This window comes from Rhinoderma darwinii, chromosome 9 (assembly GCF_050947455.1).
Source record: "Rhinoderma darwinii isolate aRhiDar2 chromosome 9, aRhiDar2.hap1, whole genome shotgun sequence".
In the NCBI taxonomy this organism is placed as follows: domain Eukaryota; kingdom Metazoa; phylum Chordata; class Amphibia; order Anura; family Rhinodermatidae; genus Rhinoderma; species Rhinoderma darwinii.
In genome coordinates this window covers 102959110-102981888 of record NC_134695.1, presented here as the reverse complement: position 1 = coordinate 102981888, position 22779 = coordinate 102959110, and the positions used below count along the sequence as shown (strand labels likewise).

At 44.7% G+C, this 22779-nt stretch overlaps 1 protein-coding gene across 2 annotated transcripts; it reads right to left on the bottom strand.

The window, feature by feature from the left end:
* Positions 1 to 4330: 4330 nt before the first annotated feature.
* Positions 4331 to 20544, bottom strand: ATMIN (ATM interactor). 2 transcript variants are annotated; one of them, XM_075838677.1, is made up of 4 exons: positions 20341 to 20544; positions 10370 to 10495; positions 9327 to 9526; positions 4331 to 6378 (listed from the first exon to the last, which is right to left on the bottom strand). In XM_075838677.1, exons 3-4 carry the CDS (start codon positions 9518 to 9520, stop codon positions 4671 to 4673), a joined length of 1902 nt encoding a protein of 633 aa, XP_075694792.1. In that variant the 5' UTR covers positions 9521 to 9526; positions 10370 to 10495; positions 20341 to 20544; the 3' UTR covers positions 4331 to 4670. The 2 variants fall into 2 exon arrangements, with proteins under 2 accessions (XP_075694792.1, XP_075694791.1); XM_075838676.1 differs by lacking the exon at positions 20341 to 20544 and adding an exon at positions 19633 to 19875.
* Between the last annotated feature and the right edge of the window lie 2235 nt (positions 20545 to 22779).

The following is a 22779-nucleotide window of genomic DNA, read 5'->3' as shown; positions in this document are numbered from 1 at the left end:
GGCAGATATTACGGAAAATAGATCTATAATCTTTCTAGAAGCAAATTAGGTGGCCTCTTTAAAAGGGAACCCGTCACCAGCATTTCACCTATTGAACTTTACATATCCCTCACTGGCCGCTGCTATCAAAAGTTCTTTGCCATTATCCCCTCTCCTAAATTCCTCCTCCGACTGTAAATATTGGTCTGCAAACATTTTGCGCCTTTTATCGTTCTAATCCGGTTTCCCTTTGTGTGCACACACCGGAAGAGGACACCAATGCACAAGCGCAGGATTTTGTGTGCTGGGGGAAGGAGAGGAGCTGTCAATCAAAAGTAAGGAGGCGGGGTAAACTCGGAAAGACTTGAGGAATGAAGATATGACTCTTTTCAAACGAAGATTTGACACTTACGCTCATTAGCATATGGTGCGGGAACACTTAAAAGCTGAATACTAAAGCTACAGAGCCGACGAAGAAGACAATTATAGGTTATATAGAAATTATTTTTCACCCACTACCACCAGGTATTGCTGGTTTAAAGAGGCTCTGTCACCAGATTTTGCAACCCCTATCTCCTATTGCAGCAGATCGGCGCTGCAATGTAGATAAGAGTAACGTGTTTTTTTTTCAAAAACGAGAATTTTTGGCCAAGTTATGACCATTTTTATATTTATGCAAATGAGGCTCTTAAGTACAACTGGGCGTGTTTAAAGTTATGTCCAAGTGGGCGTGTATTGTGTGTGTACATCTGGGCGTTTTTACTTGTTTTACTAGCTGGGTGTTGTGAATGGAAGTGTATGATGCTGACGAATCAGCACCACCCAGCTTCTGGCAGTGCAGACACACAGCGTGTTCTCCAGAGATCACGCTGTGATGTCACTTCCTGCCCCAGGTCCTGCATCGTGTCAGACGAGCGAGGACACATCAGCACCAGGCGACAGAGGCTACATCGACTTACCTGCAAACGCCGATGCTGTTGCAGAATCAACTGTAGCCTCTGTCGCCTGGTGCCGATGTGTCCTCGCTCGTCCGACACGATGCAGGACCTGGGGCAGGAAGTGACGTCACAGCGTGATCTCTCGAGAACACGCTGTGTGTCTGTGCACTACCAGAAGCTGGGTGTTAACGAAGAGAAGTGGATGATGCTGATTCGTCAGCATCATACACTTCTATTCACAACGCCCAGCTAGTAAAAGAAGTAAAAACGCCCAGATGTACATACACAATACACGCCCAGTTGTACTTAAGAGCCTCATTTGCATAAATATAAAAATAGTCATAACTTGGCCAAAAATTCTCGTTTTTGAAAAAAAACCACGTTACTCTTATCTACATTGCAGCGCCTATCTGCTGCAATAGGAGATAGGGGTTGCAAAATCTGGTGACAGAGCCTCTTTAATAGGTGAAATGCTGGTGACAGGTTCCCTTTAAGGAAATACTCTGGCTATAGACAGCTTTTTGAGGGCACTAACAGTCAAGGGCCTGTCAGATTTGCTTGGATTTGGGCAACAGGTACCTGTAAGTAAGGCAGATGTAAGTACCTGAAGTTCACTGGCTGGTTGGGAAGAGGAGCTGCCTGCTGTCGATGTCAGGAAGGTCCAGCGACAGATGGAAAATTAGGCCGCAGCTTAAGAACTTAAACATCAATATTGGTGGGGGGGGGGGGGCAAAGGCAAACATAGCCTCCCTGTAGCAGGATTTTGGGGAGGACAGACAGTGCCAGCCCGCCCCACATAATAGGCCCAAAATAATGGTCCTCCGTTCATGAGGGAGAGCCAGAGAGAGGGTCTGCAGGATCCACTCACCAAACCTTGCCAGGCGCCAGATGTCTCCTTAGGTTGCTGTGGGGCATTCAGAACGTGGATGGCTGGCTGACTCTAGGCAAGTTGGCGGGCGTGGCAGAGTGCTTAGTATAGATGGTCCGACTCCAAACTTCCACCCCAGCCGGCGTCAGGAATCCAGTGGGCTCCCCAAAAGGTAAGGGAGACAGGTAAGGGGTCTTTCACCCAAATAGGAACAGGATAACAAGCAGGATGGGTGGCAAAAGTAGGGCAGACAGCAGGAGCACACAGTAGACACATCCAGCTCCCTAGGTTGCTAGACTTCGCCGGTCACTAATTTAGGCAGAGGCTTCAGGCCTAGCGGAAGGCCACTACAGTGCCACCATTATAAAATTCCTCCAAAATGCCCAATATTGGGTTAAAATTTATCGTCGTGTCTCGCTGAGCAAAAATCGACCGCAGAAAACATTTAAATAAAAATGGAAGGTGGATTGCCCTGGATGGAATCGGGTAGTGCGGAGCACTCTTGTACCTGCTTCCGGCTTTGCAGTCATGCCGCGCCCCCCGAAAGCAGATCTCTACAATGTAGCTCAACGGGAACATTAGGACATTCCATAAACATATTCTGACACATACCAACCTACAAAATCACAATTGGTAACTATTAATAGTCAATCCATCCTAACATATACTCATTTTCAGAAGCAACCATATACACATAGGTGCAGCAGACGTCTGCGGGCGCTAAGATATATGCAAACATTGAATGTTCTCAATTATTCCAAATGGCATTACCGATAGATTTAAAGTAACATAAATCAGAGGTTTTTAGTGCACATTTTAAAACGGTGTTCACTCACCTGCCACAAGACGAGTTGAGCCTCCTGTCACGGCAGGTTCGCAAAATGAGCCTCAGACATAGTATGGTAAATAGACTTAAAGGGAAGGCGTTATGATTTTTTAAAATTATTATATTGCTTTTAATATATTAAGGCCCCATGCACACGAACGCGCTTTTGCGGCCGCAATTCTCCCGAAAATCCACGGGAGAATTGCGGCCCAGTCATTTCTGTGGGGCCATGCACACGACTGTAGTTTTTACGGTTCTTGCATGGCCCGGGAGCCCGCACGGCAGAAAGAACGGGCATGTCTTATTACGGCTGTGTTCTGCTGTCCTGGCTCATTGAAAATAATGGCACACTATTGCAGGCGGCTCGCGGCTGACAGTCCGCTACCGGCCGACCCGAAAATTACGGGCGTGCACATGGCTACGGTCGTGTGCATGAGGCCTTACATAAATTTTATTTATTTGTGTTCTCATGTTCTACTTTTTACTGTGTTCTTACTTTTACTTCTCTATGGAGGCTGCCATTTTTTTTTTCATCTCTGTATGTCGATTAACGACACATACAGAGATGCTACACGGCACATACATCCCCATAGAGCCGTTCCATTCTCAGAAGTGTGTGCTGTCTTTTTGGGAATGGCGCATGCGCCGCTCCCACACAGATTAAAACGAAGCTTGTTTGTAGAGCGATATCCGGCGCCATTTTCATGTGGACCGGAAGCTGCTGCCGGACAGTAAGATGACGACTTCCGACCGCGGCTTTCGGCCATATGTTCAACGAAGCGAAGGCGCAAGGAAGAGGAGCGTAGACCAGCGGAGGCGGCGGCAGGAGCAGGTAATTTATGTTTGTGTATGTGATTTGTGTATTATGTGCGTGTATGTTCGTGTGATACTGTCTGCGGAGCCCCGTATCTAATCCTCCTAGCATTGTGAAGTCGCTCAGAAAATGGCGGCACACAGTGTAGGTTTGTATACATTCAAACCCCTTCCTCTGCTCTGGCACTAGCCAGAAGGGAGGGGGGGATTGTGTGAGGACACTAGAGAGAGTGTGTCCACCCCAAATTTGCACCATAAATCAATGAGGTTGCTTTACCACATTGACCATGCTGCCATTTTGGGAACTGCTCCCTCTAGTGCCCAGCACATGGAAATGTTATAAATTAGAATCTAATTTATAATATTTCCTGACTTGTGAAAAAAAAAAAAAAAAAAAAATGTGTAAATCACTCAAATAAGAATTGTTTAACTAAAAAAAAAAAAAAAAAATTCTAGCGACACATTCCCTTTAACTCAAAATCCCCTAAGGGATTTCTAAACAAGACAACCCCTTTATGTACCTTAAAGTTTCTATTGTGTAGAACAATAGTGCTTAATCAGCACATTTATTATTTGGCTCGGAGCACCAGAGTATGGATGTAGGCTGCATTAACCCTAAAGGCAGCACCCCAAGTGGCTGGACTGGTAAGGCAGGCATAGACAACTTGGATTTATTGAAATTATTCAGTGCAAAGCAACAACTGAGTAGACTGCATGGCCAGCCCTGGAGAAGTCTTGTAGGATTCAGACAAGGGCTTAAATTTAAAACCATCAAAATGTGGAGCAAACCAGCACTGGTGAAGAACTTGCTGCAAAGTGACAACGCAATACCTGCACTTGGTGTATTTCGCGATATAGCAAAAACACAATTTCGAGACGGAGTTGTAAAGACAGAAAGAATAGACATTTTGCTGTCCAATATTTATCATCACAGAATAAATAACTTACAATGGAAACCAAATAAAGTGCTTCTCAAACGTGTCATAGCCAATATACAAAGTAGACCGACTGTCTGCAAGTACGATGTCCAATTACACATGCATTTCAGAATCACTTTAAAATAGCGCATCACTCATCAGGCTCTAGTAGTTTGTGCGTCACACAGCAGCCGCAACATTGCAGGGCAGAGAGAATGGTTTGTTCTTGCAGGCTACATTAAGACATGCAGGGACAAACCAATAAATAGGAGGCGAAGGGGTGGTGGTCATTCACTGCTATCGGCGTGATTAGTTCAGAGGTGAAGTGTTCAGTGGTCAGATTTTTCGGAGAACAAAGAGAACCACTCCTCACAAGTCTGGGTTTCCACTGAGCTGAACTGGGATACCATTGTATTCCATGCCAGGTCAGCCAGGAGAAAATCATCCATTGCTGTCTGGGTTTCGTTACTAGTCAAGAATAGACTTCCAAGAGTATCAAAGGAACGGTCCGTCGTCTGCGTTTCGGCGCAGTTCTGTTGTACGTGACTCTCCAGGGTAGAGCACTGTAGTGTTTTGCTGGTTGACGCACTATCGGAGTGACACTCGGCATCTGAGGAGTCTGTGCTGATCGAGAAACTAGACTGCTTCAGGATGTTCCCGAGACGCAAGTGTGAATTATTGTCTAGAAAAAAGTTAAGATCAGTTTGTGTTTGTGTATCAAACATTTCCATGCCGAGAATGTTGGCGTTTCCTTTGTTGGTGAAGGATTGGGTCGAATCTTCGGAAAACAAGAAGTCAGTTTGCGTCTCGATATCTAAATATTCAGAATTAAGGTTGCCCAGCACGCTCCCCTCTGTTTGGGTCTGGATGTTGGAGGCAGAAAAGAACTCATCTATGTCAAAATCTATGCTTGGGTTTTGGTTACAATTGGAAGATATAGTGTCTCCACCAGACATGGACGGGCCAGATATGTTGTCCGATAGAATCTTTTCAAGATCACTCAAAAGTTCCATGGTCTGGGTTTGGTTATCGGTCATGTTTTGTGGTGGGAATGTCCCATTTTGAGTGTTAAAATTGATGTAAGAGGTCTGCTTAATCTCCTCTTCCCTTATGCCTTTGAGGTTATTGGTTTCCAAAAGACTTTGACCCAAGGATCCAGGAATGTAACTATGGCCTGCCTGACTGGTTTGTGTAGATACAGTGTAAAGAGAACTCGCGCTAGTGAAGAGATTATCACACATGACCGACTGGTCCGCCGGGTCGTCTCTGGGCATAGAGATAGTGTTGGTTTGAGTTTCCCGAGAAACGCCATAAGCGCCTCCAGAATGGACAGACGCCTCCGAAAAGGATTTGGTGGGAAAAGCAGCAGTTTCTTGAAGTGTCTGAGTTTCAACACTAATAGGTAGGGACATTTGGGCACTGAATGATAAGTCTGTTTGAGAAAAAGACGACACGCAAGATTCGGTCGACGTCCAAGAGTTATTTGGCAATATATTGGGCGAGAAGAACGACAAGTCCGTCTGGACGTCAGACGTGGTTTTAGTAGTCGCTGCGTTAGAGAGAGGGGGCTGCGATGCCTCCATGTTGACCTGCACATATGTATTTACAGAACCTACTGGACTACTAGATAAGATGGCCTCCGTATCTACGCTAGAAAAAACAGTCCCATTATACTGAGGTACTATTTGTAATGTACTCATTACGGACCCTCGATTACTGACTGCCACAACCATGGGCTTCATACAGCATTCTGCCGATGAAACTAGGACAGGCAGATGGGCGAGTTGCATCACCGGTAACTTGATTAATGCCAGTTTGGGTTTTGGTAACAGGAGTTTGTGCGCTTGGTTTGATTGCAAGGAAGGGATGTCCGTAACATAGGAGCTCATGTAGGACTCATTTGTACTAAATGCCTTTATGTCTGCCACCTGGTGGCCAGCATATGCGGTTGCTGCAGACACGGCAGGCTGCTCTTCCATCACAGTTTTCCGATTTTGCTTTGAAGCTTCAAGTTTTCGTTTCTTTACAGGTGGATCTCTGCAAGCAAATCACACATCATGTTACTCAACAAAAATCAATTATATGCATTACTTCTATGACCTAAAAGAGACCCCCACCCCATTTGGACACCCCACTGCCCTGTGTACTACCCCCCCTCAGACTAGCAGATCATATGCTTGTGCCCATCTCAATCAGCATGGGAAACCTCAATAACTTGTCCAGAATGACTACTGATATAATCTAATGTGTATAAACAGCTTTATTCAGGGTTAAAAAGGTCTTTTTTTCCCCAGCAATAATCATATGTGTATAGCAGACTTAAAGGTGTTGCACAGGGTTAGAAGAACATGGCAGCTTTCTTCCAAAAATAGTGCCACATTTGCTCACAGGTTGTGTCTGGTATTGCAGTTCAGCTCCACTGAAGTGAATGAAGCGAAGCTGCAATACCAGACCCTACCATGAGATACTGTATTGTGAAACAAAGCAGCCATATTTTTTTTGTTAACCCTATACAACCCCTTTAACTTATCAGTATAGTTATTAACATGTCATTACTACACAAACTGCCCATTGGGGGACACCAAGGCATTCTGGTAATGCATGGTTTATTATGAAAGTCAGTGGGGAATGACCTGCAATCAGTTTGTATGTAAAAATGTATGCGATATCTATATTTTTCTCTCAATAAAAATTGTGTTTCATTTAAAATAAAATAAAAAATTTCACTTACAGCCAAAACATTGCTGGTGTCTGTTCTATGGGACAACAACAACATTTGCTTTTTTGGAATGCGGACATTGTTTCTTCTTCCTGTGAATCCGAGTGGATTGGCGCGGGTCTGTTGCATTCTTACATCCCCATTTAAAGTGACGGTGGTGCTGTTCCCATCCCTATTTCTACAACAACAAGGCCAAATAATTCATCCCTCCCTTTGGCCTCATGCACTCGACATTAGTGGTTTTGCAGGCTGAAAAAAACAACGATCCATTGCAGTCCATTGGACTGCATCTGTGCGTCATCAGGCTTCACGAATGCAGAACAAACCCCAAAATGATTTCACCAATAGCGTGAAACTTCAAGCAAATCTTCCCCAAAATAACAAGTGCACTCTCCCTTGTCATGGTTAACCCCTTAATGACCGCCGATACGTCTTTTTACGGCGGTCATTAGTGGGCTTTATTCTAGAGCGCCGCCAAACTACGTCGCTGCATTAGAATAAAGTAAACAGAGCAGGGAGCCGTGAAATCTCCCTGCTCTCAGCTGCCAGAAGCAGCTGAGGGCTGGGGGCGTCCCTGCTCTGCCGGGTGAGATCGATATTAGTATCGATCTCACCTGTTTAACCCTTCAGATGCGGTGCACAATAGCGAGCACCGCATCTGAATGGTTTTGGAGAGAGGGAGGGAGCTCCCTCTCATCTCACTGACACCCGGCGATAAAATCGCCGAGTGTCTGTGTCTTCTATGGCAGCCGGGGGTCTAATAAAGACCCCCAGGTCTGCCTGCAGCGAATGCCTGCTAGATCATGCCGCAGGCATGACCTAGCAGATGCCTGTCCGTTTTAAACGGACAGGCAGTAATACACTGCAATACAAAAGTATTGCAGTGTATTATAATAGCGATCGGAGGATAGGGAAGTCCCCTAGTGGGACTAGTAAAAAAGTAAAAAAAGTTTAATAAAGTTAATAAAAAAAAAAAAAAGTGAAAAAAAAAATGAAAAACCCAGCTTTTCCCCTTACAAAATGCTTTACTATTAAAAAAAAACTACAATAAAGCAAAAAAGTTACACATATTTGGTATCGCCGCGTCCGTAACGACCCCGGCTATAAAGCTGTTACATTATTTAACCCGCACTGTGAACGCCGTAAAAAATAAAATAAAAAACAATGGAAAAATTGCTGTTTTCTGTTAATCCTGACTTAAAAAAAATGTGATAAAAAGTGATCAAAAAGTCGCATCTACTCTCAAATGGTACCAATAAAAACTGCAAGTCGTCCCGCAAAAAACAAGACCTTATACAGCTATGCCGACGCAAAAATAAAAAAGTTACAGCTCTTCGAATGTGACAATGGAAAAATCTAAAAAATGGCTTGGACATTAGGGCCCAGAATGCCAGCAGGGGGAAGGGGTTAAAAAGAATGAAAAAAACAAAACACACATTTTTGTGGGTTGTGATCCCCACTGATTATCAGGACGAAGTGGCTTTAATACTCAGATTTTCATCTGCCAACATTTCTTTACTATTCTGCTACCTGTGCCAAAGGGGTATGGGCACTTCCTTGAATGAGCATTGCAGCCCTCAAAGGGAACCTGTCACCAGCATTTCACCTATTGAACTCTACTCACCCCTCGCTGGCCGCTGCTGTCAAGAGTTTATTGCCGTTCTCCCCTCTCCTAAACTCCACCTCTGACCGTAAGCAACGGGCCGCAAACATTTTACGGTAATAATCCGTCTAGTTTGTTCCTCTTCTTATCCCTGCCCCCGCCGAAAACCGGCCTGCCCTGAATGACTAAATCTAGTCTTAGATAGTGCGCATGTGCCCACCATGTATGGTTCGCCACCCTTCCCTGCTTCGTTTGGGCGTCAACTCTAGTTACTGCGCACGCACCAGAACAACGATTTGCAAGCACAGGATTTTGTGTGTGCTGGGGGGAGGCGAGGAGCTGTCAATCAAAAGTATGGAGGCGGGGTTAACTGAAAGGCTTGAGGAATGAATCTATGACTCATCCTCATTAGCATACGGCGCAGGAACACAAACGGAATACTAAAAGGTACCGAGCCGTCTTAGAAGATAATTATAGGTTATATAAAAGTGATTTTTCACCCACTACCACCAGGTATTGCTGGTTTAATAGGTGAAATGCTGGTGACAGGTTCCCTTTAAATCCATTATTTGGTCACCTGTTACATTAACAGGTTCATTTTTTTTTAATCCCAGCCTTCAGTTAAGTTTCTAATGTCTTGCATAAGATGTATAAATCTTTCACCTGTGTTCAATAGGAATCTCATGGCCCATCCTGTGGGTATGTGATAACAGGGCTGTTCTGCTGGTGTAAGGACACCCACAAGTGCAACTAAACGTCTTTCCGCAGTACCCAATATGGCGCTTTAAGTCCCACTCGGTGCCATATGAATTTCCGCACTTGTCACATTTGTGCTTCTTTTCAGCGTGCATTTTCATGAAGTGCTGCAACATGCAAGGAAGTGGTTAAAAAACAAGATACATCTAAAAACAAAACCTGCAGAGTATCACATCTATTACTTATAAGGGTATGTTCACACGGCCTATTTTCAGTCGTTCTTTTGGGCCGTAAACACCCCGAAAAACGGCTGACAATATGGGGGCAGAAAACACCCCGTAAAAAAAAAGTGCATGTCACTTCTTGAGGCGTTTTTGGAGCCGTTTTTCATTGTCTCAATAGAAAGACAACAGCTCCAAAAACATCCGTAAAAAAAAAAACACATCAAAAAACGCTTGATGCATAAAAATTGGGTGAAAATCAGTCTGAACATACCCTTAGGGTATGTGCACACACACTAATTACGTCCGTAGTTGACGGACGTATTTCGGCAGCAAGTAGTGGACCGAACTCAGTGCAGGGAGCCGGGCTCCTACCATCATAGTTATGTACGACGCTAGGAGTCCCTGCCTCGCTGCAGGACAGCTGTCCCGTACTGTAATCATGTTTTCAGTACGGGACAGTAGTTCCACGGAGAGGCAGGGACTCCTAGCGTCGTACATAAGTATGATGCTAGGAGCCCGGCTCCCTGCACTGTGTTCGGTCCACTACTTGCTGCCGAAATACGTCCGTCAATTACGGACGTAATTAGTGTGTGTGCACATACCCTTACAGAGAAGGAACTGCATAATGAGCAATGTTTGATGTAGACCCCGCCAGCAGAGGGCGCAATCTGCAAGTGTAAGCAGAGGGGAGTACTGGAGAAAGGAAGGCTGGAGTATCTATGTGGCGAGACTACAGGGGAAGTGAGGGGTGCGCGCTCTGATGACTGAGAATCCGAGGACACGCACCTGCTTTACACGTGAGAACTGGGAGAAGGGCCGGTTGGTTCCTCGAGGGCATCCTTCTATTGGACAGCAGTACAGTTTTTGTGAAGCTTTTAAATCTTTCCGTAATGTCGGATTAGTTATTCCATCCTGTGGAGGAAAATACGGAAGTTGATGGCGCTACATAAATATAAATATCATAAAAGAGTCAACTGACAGATTGAGCAGAGGCCGACAGGGTCTGCTGGAAAATTCATGAAGCGGCTCGAAAGGGACAAAATGACGGCAGTGTGTAAATTTTAGCCTTCTTAAATAGTAAACAGGAATAGCTCTGAGGGCTACACAATACATCTGCTCCACGGATAGACATGGGGGGACTTCTAAAAGCTTCATAGATGATGAAGAGTCAGATGTCTACAGTCTACGAGCTAAAAATCGGCAAAAAAACAAAAGTAGAACGTCATGTTTATTACATCATTGAAGAAACGTTTACCTGCACATAATTAGTGATTATTTCTGATACTTAACCCCTTAATGACCAGCCTATTTTAGACCTTAATGACCAAGCCATTTTTTACGTTTTTCCATCGTCGCCTTCCAAGAGCTATAACCTTTTTATTTTTGCGTCGACATAGCTGTAGAAGGTCTTGTTTTTTGCAGGACAAGTTGTATTTTTTAATAGCACCATTTTGAGGTACATATTATTTATTGATTAACTTTTATTAACTTTTTTTTGGGGGGGGGGGGAATAGAAAAAAACCTGAAATTTCGCACTTTTTCGCATCTTAAATCTACGCCGTTTAACCGTGTGGTATAAATAACACAAAAACTTTATTCAGCGGGTTGTTATGATTGCAACGATACCAAATTTGTATAGTTTTTGTATGTTTTACTACTTTTACACAGTAAAAACGCTTTTTTTTCAAAATTATTTGTTTTTGTGTCTCCATATTTGAAGAGCCGTAATGTTTTTATTTTTTCGCCGATGCGGTTGTATGAGGGCTTTCTTTTTGCGGGACGACTTGTAGTTTTTATTGGTACCATTTTTGAGTAGATGCGACTTTTTGATCACTTTTTATCACATTTTTTTTAAAGTCAGGATTCACAGAAAACAGCAATTTTTCCATAGATTTTTATTACATTTTTTACGGTGTTCACCGTGCGGGTTAAATAATGTAATAGATTTATAGTCGGGGTCGTTACGGACGCGGCGATACCAAATATGCGTAACTTTTTAACGTTATTTTGTTTTTTTTAATAGTAAAGCAGTTTGTAAGGGGAAAAGCTGGGTTTTTCATTTTTTTTCTTATTAACTTTATTAAAAACTTTTTTTTTACTTTTTTACTAGTCCCACTAGGGGACTATAATATGCGATTCTCTGATCGCTATTGTAATACACTGCAATACTTCTGTATTGCAGTGTATTACTGCCTGTCCGTTTAAAACGGACAGGCATCTGCTAGGTCATGCCTCCGGCATGATCTAGCAGGCATTCGCTCCAGGCAGACCTGGGGGCCTTTATTAGGCCCCCGGCTGCCATTGGAGACACAGACACTCTGTTTACTTTATCCTGATGCAGTGCCATAAAAAGGCATATGCATCAGAATAAAGCCCGTTAGTGGCCGCCGTTAAAAGGCGTATTGGCGGTCACTAACGGGTTAACACCCGAAAAAGCGACATAATGGATACAAAACATTGGGCCCTCCTTAGAAAATTCTAACTTTATGACAAGTAATTTATTTAATAAATGCTTAAATACAACAGCAAAAAAGGGTACGTGGGCGTAGGATCAGTTTCGCTCCCGCTCTGGTGGGCTTGGCCCAGCTATTAATAATATGGTCACCTATTAATTTGAATGAATGTTATGCCCCAGAAACATCAACGGATTAGTTTTCTTTTTTATGTAGCCCTGGTATTCATGTAGGATGGGGGCCTGTTCACATCTGCATTGTTAGGGGCCTCCATCGCAGATATGGCCAGAAGCAATAGCACAGCATGCTGCACTATCGTCTCCAGTAACACCACGGACACCCTGGCGGAAGCCATTAAAGTCAATGGGTTAGGTCAGCCGGTGGGGTCGGTGATGCAACGGAACCAACGCTTCCAGTTATTCCCTCCTTCTGCTCCTCTGAAGCAGAACAACAGAATGCAGGTGTGAACAGGGCTTCACAATTAATAGATTTTAGAAAAAATACACGCACAACATCCTCAGGTCCGAACATTGGAACCCCCTTTTTTTTTTTTAATCCTGTGTGCAATGTACAGGTGTCCCAGCATTTCACAGAGGGTGAGGGGAGATGTAAGGACCCAAGAGAAGCTGCCATGTTTACATTTTTTTTTTTTTACATAATGTCTGTTTTAATAATTTTATTCCCCATAAAACAACAATTCTGGAGCATCTTTACCTAGAACTCTGCATTGTGCCGATCCTCTGTTATTCCTCCTTGAAATTTATGAATACATTGGCATCTGGGTGTCACCGGTCTGGGTGGGTGTGTTCCTAAACAGTCCAACACTGTCCAATCAGTGCTGACAAACTGTAGGGACACAACCATTTGACAAGAGGAATGGTAACATCCAGTTGTCATATTATTCATACATTTCTAGGAGGAATAAAAGAGTAACGACACAACATAGAGTTCCAAGTTAAGATGCTCCAGAATTGTTGTTATCTCATGGGGAATACAAGTAATTACTTTAAAAAAAAATAAATAAAATACATGTCAGGAGAGGTAACAGCTCCTCTTTAAAAACAATGAATTGCCTAGCCCTCTTATTTCACATGAATAAGGCTCTGTTCACATCTGCATCAAAGGCTTCGTTAGGAGCTTCCGTCACAGAATCTGTCTTTTTTGCCGGACAAAATAGAGAAGCATGCGGAAACCATGACTGAAACCGTTCTGGTCAATGGGTTCCCTCCGGCATTGTTGGTGTCCGTCATGAAATAGAACCGGCACTTCGGTTTTTGGTGTTATTCCGTAGCTATAGGGAAAAAAAACGAAGAAGAAAAAAAACAAACAAAAAAAAAACATCTGCGCTCGGTTTTCTGTTAACAGAGCCAAAGAGGACTACATAAAAAAATATATATACACACACATAGAGAGAGAGAGAGATAGATATATAGATAGATATATCTATCTATCTATCTATCTATCTATCTATCTATCTATCAGCACGGCCACTATACAGTGGTGGGAGCCTTCTGCTTCCGGCACCGACCCCGCATAACTCTCGATGCCCGAGGGTGGCCTGAACAGCTGATCAGTGCAGGGTCCGGGTGTCGGACCCCCACCGATCATATACTGATGACCCATCAGTATGAAAAACCGCCCCATGACCACACAACCCCTTTAACTTTAGCGGGCCAACCATGCAGACTCTAAAAAGCCAAACTGAGCCAAAGGGGCACGGTGCTTTCCTCGCGCCACATCATTCTTCTACATGATCAACATGTGCAATGTACGTTTGATTCACTGATACATGCAGCCAACAATAGTGCCAGGCTGCCAATGCTTCGAATACGTTATGTGAATAATCTGAGATCTTTCCCGGACACCAGCTTGTGGGAGGCAGAGCATCGCGTTCCTATCTGGGGGTCGGTGTTTTCTTCTGCATCTGTTCTCTCAAATCTTATATTACCCTGTGTTTTAAGACGCTCCTGGGTCATGACAGTAAAAAGATTCTGTTCACTTTGGGGCTAAAGTACCTACACCGTTGTTATATATTTTCTATTAAATGAATGTATTTAGTGTGTTTACGCAATTTTTAAAATCACTTTTGTTAACCATTTTTTTTTTTTTTTACATTTTAATATACAGCTTCTATATATCCTGTTATACAGAGGCTGTATCGTTCTGTCAAAGCCAATTCCGTCAGTTCAGCTGACAGCTGGTCCTGCCAGTCTCGGACACACAGGATCCAGCTAATAACTTTCACTTCATGACTTTGGATAGAAAAAAAACTGAGCCAAAAACTGCGTGTGTGTGATCATGGCCTAAAAGGTGCCAGTCAGTGTTTTTTTTTTTTTTAAACTGATCTACATTCACAATTGCACCCACTAAATGGTCCACCAATCAGAAGAAATTAGTTCAACCCCCAACTCATGAAAAACTGGAGTGAGATTACCGGGGGACGCGGGTTATGTGATCAGTACTCGGCCGTTGCCATATTTCCTATAGCGTGTAATGGCAACCCCCTGGTTCCGATCTCAGAAAAAAAGGGGGCATAGGACTGTTGTAATGGGTGGTGGTCAGACCCCGCATCAATAAAACATGAATGCATTATCTTGCTGTCTTATACGGGTAACAAACTGGGTGACAAACCCTCATGGGAGCTTCTGTAGCTGCTAAGTGGGGTTGTTATCCAGTTTTTCACCGTCCGCCGAGTGATAAAACTTAGAGTGTTACGCAGCACGACATCTTCCTCCATTCTCTCTCCCACTGGCCTGTGTCAGTCTTCACTGTAGTTCAGGCATTCTATTCATGAACCAGGAAGAACAATGGCCCCACTATTTGGAAATGAGGACAGATGAATCTAAAATTGAAATGGCTAAAAAGACGTTTTATAAATTGTGATCATCACAAAGCAATACTGCATACGTTGGGACAAGCACAAAACAGATTTCCAGCATGTCACATCCCGACTATGGAGGCTCTGGTGTGGAAGGACAAGTGGAATGTGTGTGGGCTCCCGGCATGTGCGGCAGACAACGGGGAGAGGTTACATTGTATCAGACACGGTGCCAAACATCACGCAAGATATTAATCCAAGCCGTGTATAATACAAGGCCGCAGGAGAGAAGAAAAAAGATCTTTCAATCCTTCCCCCGAAAAAAAGCCGGAATCTGAGTGGTTGCTAGGGACAACCACTCAGATGCTGAAAGTGACGCCATATGTTTAGTATCTTTTAATAGAACATTTTATAAATGCTGCAATATGAAATGAGGACTGAAGCCCGATAGTCACAGCGCTGGGACTGTGCATGATACAGGGGTCCAAAAAGACACCAATCCTGTGGAAAAGTTTATAATCCGCAGGAAACATCCAGAACAGAATTAGGCCCCATGCACACGACCGTAGACTTTATCCGTATTTACAGACTAATTCATTTCTATGGCCGACTAACACCTTCCCGTAGAAAGCTTCCATAAAAATTAGGAGATGTCCTATTTTTTTCATTTTAGGGACCGCGCTTCCATACTTTATAATGTGAGCACGGCCCACAAATGCGGATGACTGTCCGTAGTCGTAATCACGGACTGGGATTATAGCTACAGCCATGTGCAGGGGGCCTCAATATGCTGTGGTTTAGGAAATCTCATGTAACGCTCAGCATTCCGAGCGGAAAATATTCAGCAACATGTGGAGGAGATTTATTACATCTTCTACTGGTCTGCAACAGTCTTCCATCCGCAAATGTGGTACGTCCACAGGCGTCTAAGAGTCGGCACACGTGCGGTCACACAGAGTAGGTGTTGGTTGCAGCACTCCAACTGATCACACTTTTATGGCATTTCTTATGGGTTTTTTTTTCTTCCAGAAAATCCCTCTTTAACAGAAAACCAGGCCTCTGAGACGCTTTTTCTACTTAACGGGGATGAGCTGGTGTTACTCATACAGACTCCAGCGATTCCTTTATGAAATTGCATGCACTGTTCCACACAAACCTCCGTCACCGTTACTGCACAGGATTTGACAGGCCGCTAGGCCTGTTCACACAGCGCAGAATTATTGCAGATTTTGCATGTATTTAAGCCAAAAATCAGGAACGGAACCTAAACATTAGTATTTAAAGGAAGGCCTTATAGGTCTGCTTTCCTGGATCCAATTATGGTTTAGCTTTAAAAATACATGCAAAATCTGCACTGTGTGAACAAGGCCTTGTAATGGAAAACATCACAGCTCAAAGGGAAGGATAATAACACTGTTCTCCCAGCAGGCTATGGTAGTGGCTCTAACTTCACTGAGGCTAGGGCCGGCCTTAGGGGTGTGCGACTTGTGCCTTCGCACAGGGCGCATCACTCCAGCAGGTGGAAGGGGGAGATGCGCTGGCTCCCTTCCCCTGCTTGTTTCAGAAGTGCCCGGCGACTCAGCAGTCGTCTTTGCTACCGCTGTAGCAGCAATAGCGTCTGTTAGCGACGATATCGGGCATGAGGGCGGTGGCACTATAGCAGAGCAGGGAGGCATCTCCCTGCTCTGCTATATACTAGCGCTACTGTAGCTCCCTGAATGAGGGGAATCCCTGTGTGGCCGGGAATTCCGCTCCTGGAGCACTCCATGATGTCCCTGTCCATATATGGACAGTGACATCAGGGGAAACTCCTGCAGCGTAATCCCCGTCTGTAAGTCCACAGCATTACAGACGCTGTGACCGGGGATTCCACTCCAGGAGAAGCCAATGACGTCATTGTCCATAAATGGACACAGACAGCGGGAGCTTCTCCTGGAGTGGAATCCCTGGTCACAGCTACAGTGGCGCTATCTACAGGAAGGGGGAGGGGGGTTTGCTATCTACACGGGGGCTGTGGGCTGCGTGGCGCTGCCTACCAGGGGGCTGCGTGGCGCTGCCTACCAGGGGAAACTGTGAGTGGGGGGCTGATGGTCATTTTACTGCGAGTGGGGGGCTGATGGTCATTTTACGGCGAGTGGGGGGCTGATGGTCATTTTACGGCGAGTGGGGGGCTGATGGTCTTCACGTGGTTTCCGCCTCTGACCTCCAATTGAAATTAATAGGAGGCAGAAAATACCTGGATTGGCCATTTGGAGCTTTTTTTCCTGCGTCTTTTGCATTCGCTTCAACGGCTTAAGAAAAAACACAAAAAAAAAGTTCAAACAACGCTGTCAGTTCCTGAAGGAATTTTGTGGCAGATGTTTTTGCCTTACAAAAAACGTGTGTAAACAGACCCTGCGAGTATAGTGCTTTTATGTAGCCGTTTTCTGTCAAAACTATTTTTGGCAGGGGGCCCTGAGGAAAAATCCGCAGCTTAAAGAGGCTCTGTCACCACATTATAAGTGGCCTATATTGTACATGATGTGATCGGCGCGGTAATGTAGATTACAGCAGTGGTTTTTATTTAGAAAAACAATCATTTTTGACGGAGTTATGACCTATTTTAGCTTTATGCTAATGAGTTTCTTAATGGACAACTGGGCGTGTTTTACTATATGACCAAGTGGGCGTTGTACAGAGGAGTGTATGACGCTGACCAATCAGTGACCAATCAGTGTCATTCACTTCTCTCCATTCATTTACTCTGCAGATAGCGATATAGCTATATTGCTATGTGCAGTCACATAAACACAGTATAACATTACTTCAGTGTCCTGACAATGAATATACATTACCTTCAGCCAGGGCGTGATGTGTATTCAGAATCCTGACACTTCTGTAGCGTCTGTGTGAGACTACAGCACAGCACGATCTCCTGCTGTGCTGTAAATCACAGAGAAGTGGTCAGGATTGTGAATACACATCACGTCCTGGCTGGAGGTAATGTATATTCATTGTCAGGACACTGAAGTAATGTTATACTGTGTTTATGTGACTGCACATAGCAATATAGCTATATCGCTATCTGCAGAGTAAATGAATGGAGAGAAGTGAATGACGCTGATTGGTCGCTGATTGGTCAGCGTCATACACTCCTCTGTACAACGCCCAGTTGTCCATTGAGAAAGTCATTAGCATAAAGCTAAAATAGGTCATTACTCCGTCAAAAATGATCGTTTTTCTAAATAAAAAAAAAACACTGCTGTAATCTACATTACCGCGCCAATCACATCATGTACAATATAGGCCACTTATAATGTGGTGACAGAGCCTCTTAAGGCTATGTTCACACGTGGTATCTTGCAGGAGGAATATCTGCCTCAAAATTCCGTTTGGAAGTTTGAGGCAGATATTCCTCTCCCTGCACGCCGATTTTCGCCCGCGGCCATTGAGCGCCGCGGGCATAAAACAGCGCGAAATCTGCTTTCTCTGCCTCCCATTGAAGTCAATGGGAGGTCAGAGGCGGAAGCGCCCGAAGATAGGGCATGTCGCTTCTCATTGAAATCAATGGGAGGCGTTTTCGGGCCGTTTTTGCCACGCGGTTTTTGCGTCAAAAAACTCGGCAAAATACGCCGTGTGAACATAGCCTTAAGCTGCGGGTTTTTCCACATTGAATTTAATGGGGTGGTAAAAGCCACTGCAAATATTGCAATTTTTGCAGCAAAAAAAAAAGAGAAGCGATTCTGCCACTAAAATTGCAAATCTCAAGAAAAGAATAAAAACCAAAAACCTTTCTTGTCTAAATTAAACAAGAAAGTCTATACTTACCCCATGGCAATGTCATGGCGACGGCTCCTTGTTCCCCAGTTTAGCCGGGCCTCCTGGGATGACGCTTTATCTCATGTGATTGCTGCAGCCAATCACAGGAGGCCCGGGCTACACAAGAGGGACGGGTGCTATGGCAATGTCAGTGAATGTAAGGATCCGCTTTTTTCTCCCCTGCTCTTCTTTCTGCAACAGCGATTCCAGATGAAAATCTGCACAACAATTTGGCGCGGCCTTTCGGCCAGAATTCCCTGCCTGTTTTCGGTCGGATACGCTGTAAAGTTTTACACAGCGTATCCAACCTGTGTGAACTGCCCCCTAAAAGTGCATTACCACCCCCCCACCCCACTAGCTTGTTTATTAGGGCATCAAATAGATCATATCAATGAGGACAGTCAGCTCTCCTGATACGTATATTTTAGTAAACTTGTATTTCACATGGAATAATTAGAGCATCTTTTCTTAAACCTCTGCGTTGCATCATTCCTCTGTTAAACCTCCTGGAAACATAAGAATACATTGCCAACTGGGAGTTAACATTGCAAACAATAGTGTCAGTGTTAAGGGACACATCATGTTGACAAGGGGAAATAGCGATGCCCAGTTGTCAACTTAGGCCTTAATTTCCAGGAGGTGTAACCGAGGAACAACAGTAGTTTTAAGAAAAGATGCTTGAGCATTATTATTTCAGTATTTGCCAAAACAGACATGTCAGGAGAGCTTTTCCATGATAAATCATACTGGATTATGAAAGGCCACCCAAATCTAATGGTACCAGTTCAAGCATGTCTATGATTTTTGATTAGAGCGCTGCCTCCACTGTAATAAGGTGGTAACCATGGAATAACAAAAACAACTATATTTGCCCTAGAACATCTTTTATGTTCCCCAATAACACCACTGTTAAATTTATACGTGTTACTATTGCACCCCCTTCCGGTGTTGCATTTTGGTACTTCCCCTATTCATCTCACCTGCACTCCATGGGACTTCACCAAGTGCATGTTCAGTGCGGGGGGGTTGGGGAGCACTTTACCGCATCCATTCACCGTGCACAGTATGTTTGTACGGACCTCCCGGGAAAGCTCACTCACTGATGGTTTAACAATCTCCCAGTGCTCGCAGGAGTACAGAGCCCGTACCCTGGGCCCTCCATGGGCCGCCATAGTACAGCTACAACAGCGCCGTACACACAACCGGCGTGCGCCCAACCCCGCCCCCTCTAGCCCAGTACGCCGCCAGATCTACTTCCGGGGAGGAGCAAGGAGTAATAGAATAATGTTATTGGTCGAGACATAAACTATTTGCATATGTAGGCGGTGCATGTATTTGGGCGTGGCTATACGAGTTCTGTGCTCGAGATCTGTGAGAAAGTTGCTCCGCCTAGTGTGAGTAACCTTCCGCGTGGTGTTACACCTGAAAATAGTTCCATCACCAACAGTGTTGTGCCATGCAATTCTAATTTATAATCCCCCTAATTAAATATTATAGCATACTAATAATACATAGTGTGTACAGCACGATGTTTAATATTATATTGCGTTTAATTGGCAAAGTTTAAAGGAAAAAATAAAAATGTGTTAAAATAGCCATACACATTAAATAAAATAAATGGTATATTTCCACTGATTCAAGTACTGATTGTATGAAAATATTACTCAAACGATCATCACAACTGTCACCTGACACCTATTTGTTGAAGAGGTGGTCCGTCATGATGGATATTTTTCAATTGATCGTCATCTGCAATGGTATATGAATGGTGGTGTCGGACGAGCGCGTCTAATATCAGGGGCCCCCAAAGCTATGAGCTTGGGGGACACATGGTCGCACGATCCCCAAAAATCTTTTTTAATGACAGTTATTTTATATGGTGTTGTGTTATGTATTTATCTTCCCCTTTCCCTTCTTTTTTCCATATGTATTAGAATGGTACTTACCTTATTGGTGTCCCCTACGTAAGCTGTACAGGTGGTACGAGCAGGTTCCAGAGATTTCTATCTCTAGGCAGATTTTTCCCTAAGGACAGCTGATTGGCCATTGGAATTCCTAAATGGCGGGAATCCAAACTATAAATGACCGTGTTTCTGCGTGGTCAAGCAGTCGTCTGGAAGCACGGACCGTCGCCCACCCACCCACCCTCCCTATTATGTGTATTTCCTTCCTGTCACGATGTTTATTAGAGGAGTTTTGTCACCCAGCTAACGCTGGACGGACCTGGTCTTTTATTAGTTAAAAGCTGCATTTTTATTGGTGATTTTCATTTATGGTTATTTATATATTTTAATTATTCTTGATTTGGTTACCCTTAATAAACATTGTGGCCATTATTATCCAAAAATTTTGTGTTGTGTGTTTATTTTTAGTTTATTATTTTGTGGGTTGTGTGCTACCATGGCTTGTTCATTCCAAAGGTGTTGGATGGGTTGAGGTCGGGGGGACTCTGTGTGGCCAATTCCCCCAACCATGCCTTTATGGACGTTGCTTTGTGCACTGGGGCACAGTCATGCTGGAACAGAAAAGGCTGAACCCCAAACTGTTCCCACAAAGTTGGAAGCTACAATTGTCCAAACTGTCTTGCTATCCTGAAGAATTAAGCTTTTCCTTTACTGGAACAAAGCTGCCTAGGCCGACCACTGAAAAACATCCCCATAGCATCATCTCTCCGCCAGCAAACATTACAGTTGGCACAATGCAGTCAGGCAGTTAACGTTCTACGATCATTCACAAATCCCAGACCCATCCATCAGAATGCCAGATAGAGAAGCGTGATTCATCCCCCCAAAGAACACGTTACCACTGCTCCAGTGTCCAGTAGAGGAGGTTTGGAGCTCTGCGGGTATTGAGTCAGCAGAGCGATGGCGACATTTATTCAATATGCGCCTCAGCACTCGGCGACCCCGCTTTGTAGCTTTACTTGGTCTGAGACTTCATCGCTGAGTTGCTGCGGTTTCTAAACACTTCCACTTTATAATAATACCACTCACAGGTGATCGTGAAATATCTAGGAGGGAAGAAGTTTAATGAACTTGTTGCAGCGGTGGCGTCCTATTACAGAACCAGGCTCGGATTCAGTGAGCTCTTTAGAATGACCTAGTCAATCCCAAATGCGCCTGCATGGCGAGGTGCTGGATTTTACACACCTGTGGCAATGGGACTAAATGAAACACCTGAATTCAATGATTAAGTGATATGTCCCCAAACTTTTCTGCATATAGTGTATGAATGCCCCCCACCGTGGCGTAGCTATAGGGGTCGCAGCGGTCACAATTGCGACCAGGCCCCGAAGCCAGGGGGCCCGCGGACCCCCACACCACAGCTACCAGGCCGGCATTAGGTGAGGCAAATTGGGCATTTGCCCAGGGCCCCCATCTTCTATGCCCACTATAGCAGCCATAGCAGCTGCTACGGTGCCCGAGGGGGACTGCGCCGCCTGGCCCATAACATTTATGGGCCGGGCGGCACGGGCCCCCTCATGCCCGGTGGTATCGCTAGAACCGGGAGGGGGCCCCGATGCTAGCGACAGCCACAATAAATTGTATCTGCGTCCTAAGTACAATTTATTTTTTAGGGGGGCTGTGTGGCACTATATACAAGGGGAGGGGAGCTGTGTGACACTATATAAAAGGGGGAGGCTGTGCGGCACTATATACAAGGGGAGGGGAGCATTGTGGCACTATATGCAAGGGGGGCTGTGTGGCAGTATATATACAAGGGAGGGGGGCTGGTTGGCACTATATGTAAGGGAGGGGGCTGAGTGACACTATATACAAGGGGAGGGGGAGCTGTGTTGCACTATATACAAGGGAGGGGGCTCTGTGGCATTATATACAGGGGGGCTGTGTGGCACTTTATACAAGGGGGGCTGTGTGGCACTTTATACAAGGGGGGCTGTGTGGCATGATTTACAAGGGGGGGCTGTGTGGCACTATCTACTAAGTGGGGGCTGAGTGGCACTGTCTACAGGGGGCTGTGTGTGGCGCTATCTACAGGGGGCTGTCTTTGGCGCTATCTACAGGGGGCTGTGTGTGGCGCTATATACAGGGGGCACAAAGGGGGAATTATTACTGTGGGTGCGCAAAGGGGGCACGGTTACTGATGGGGCACTTTTATTGTGTCGA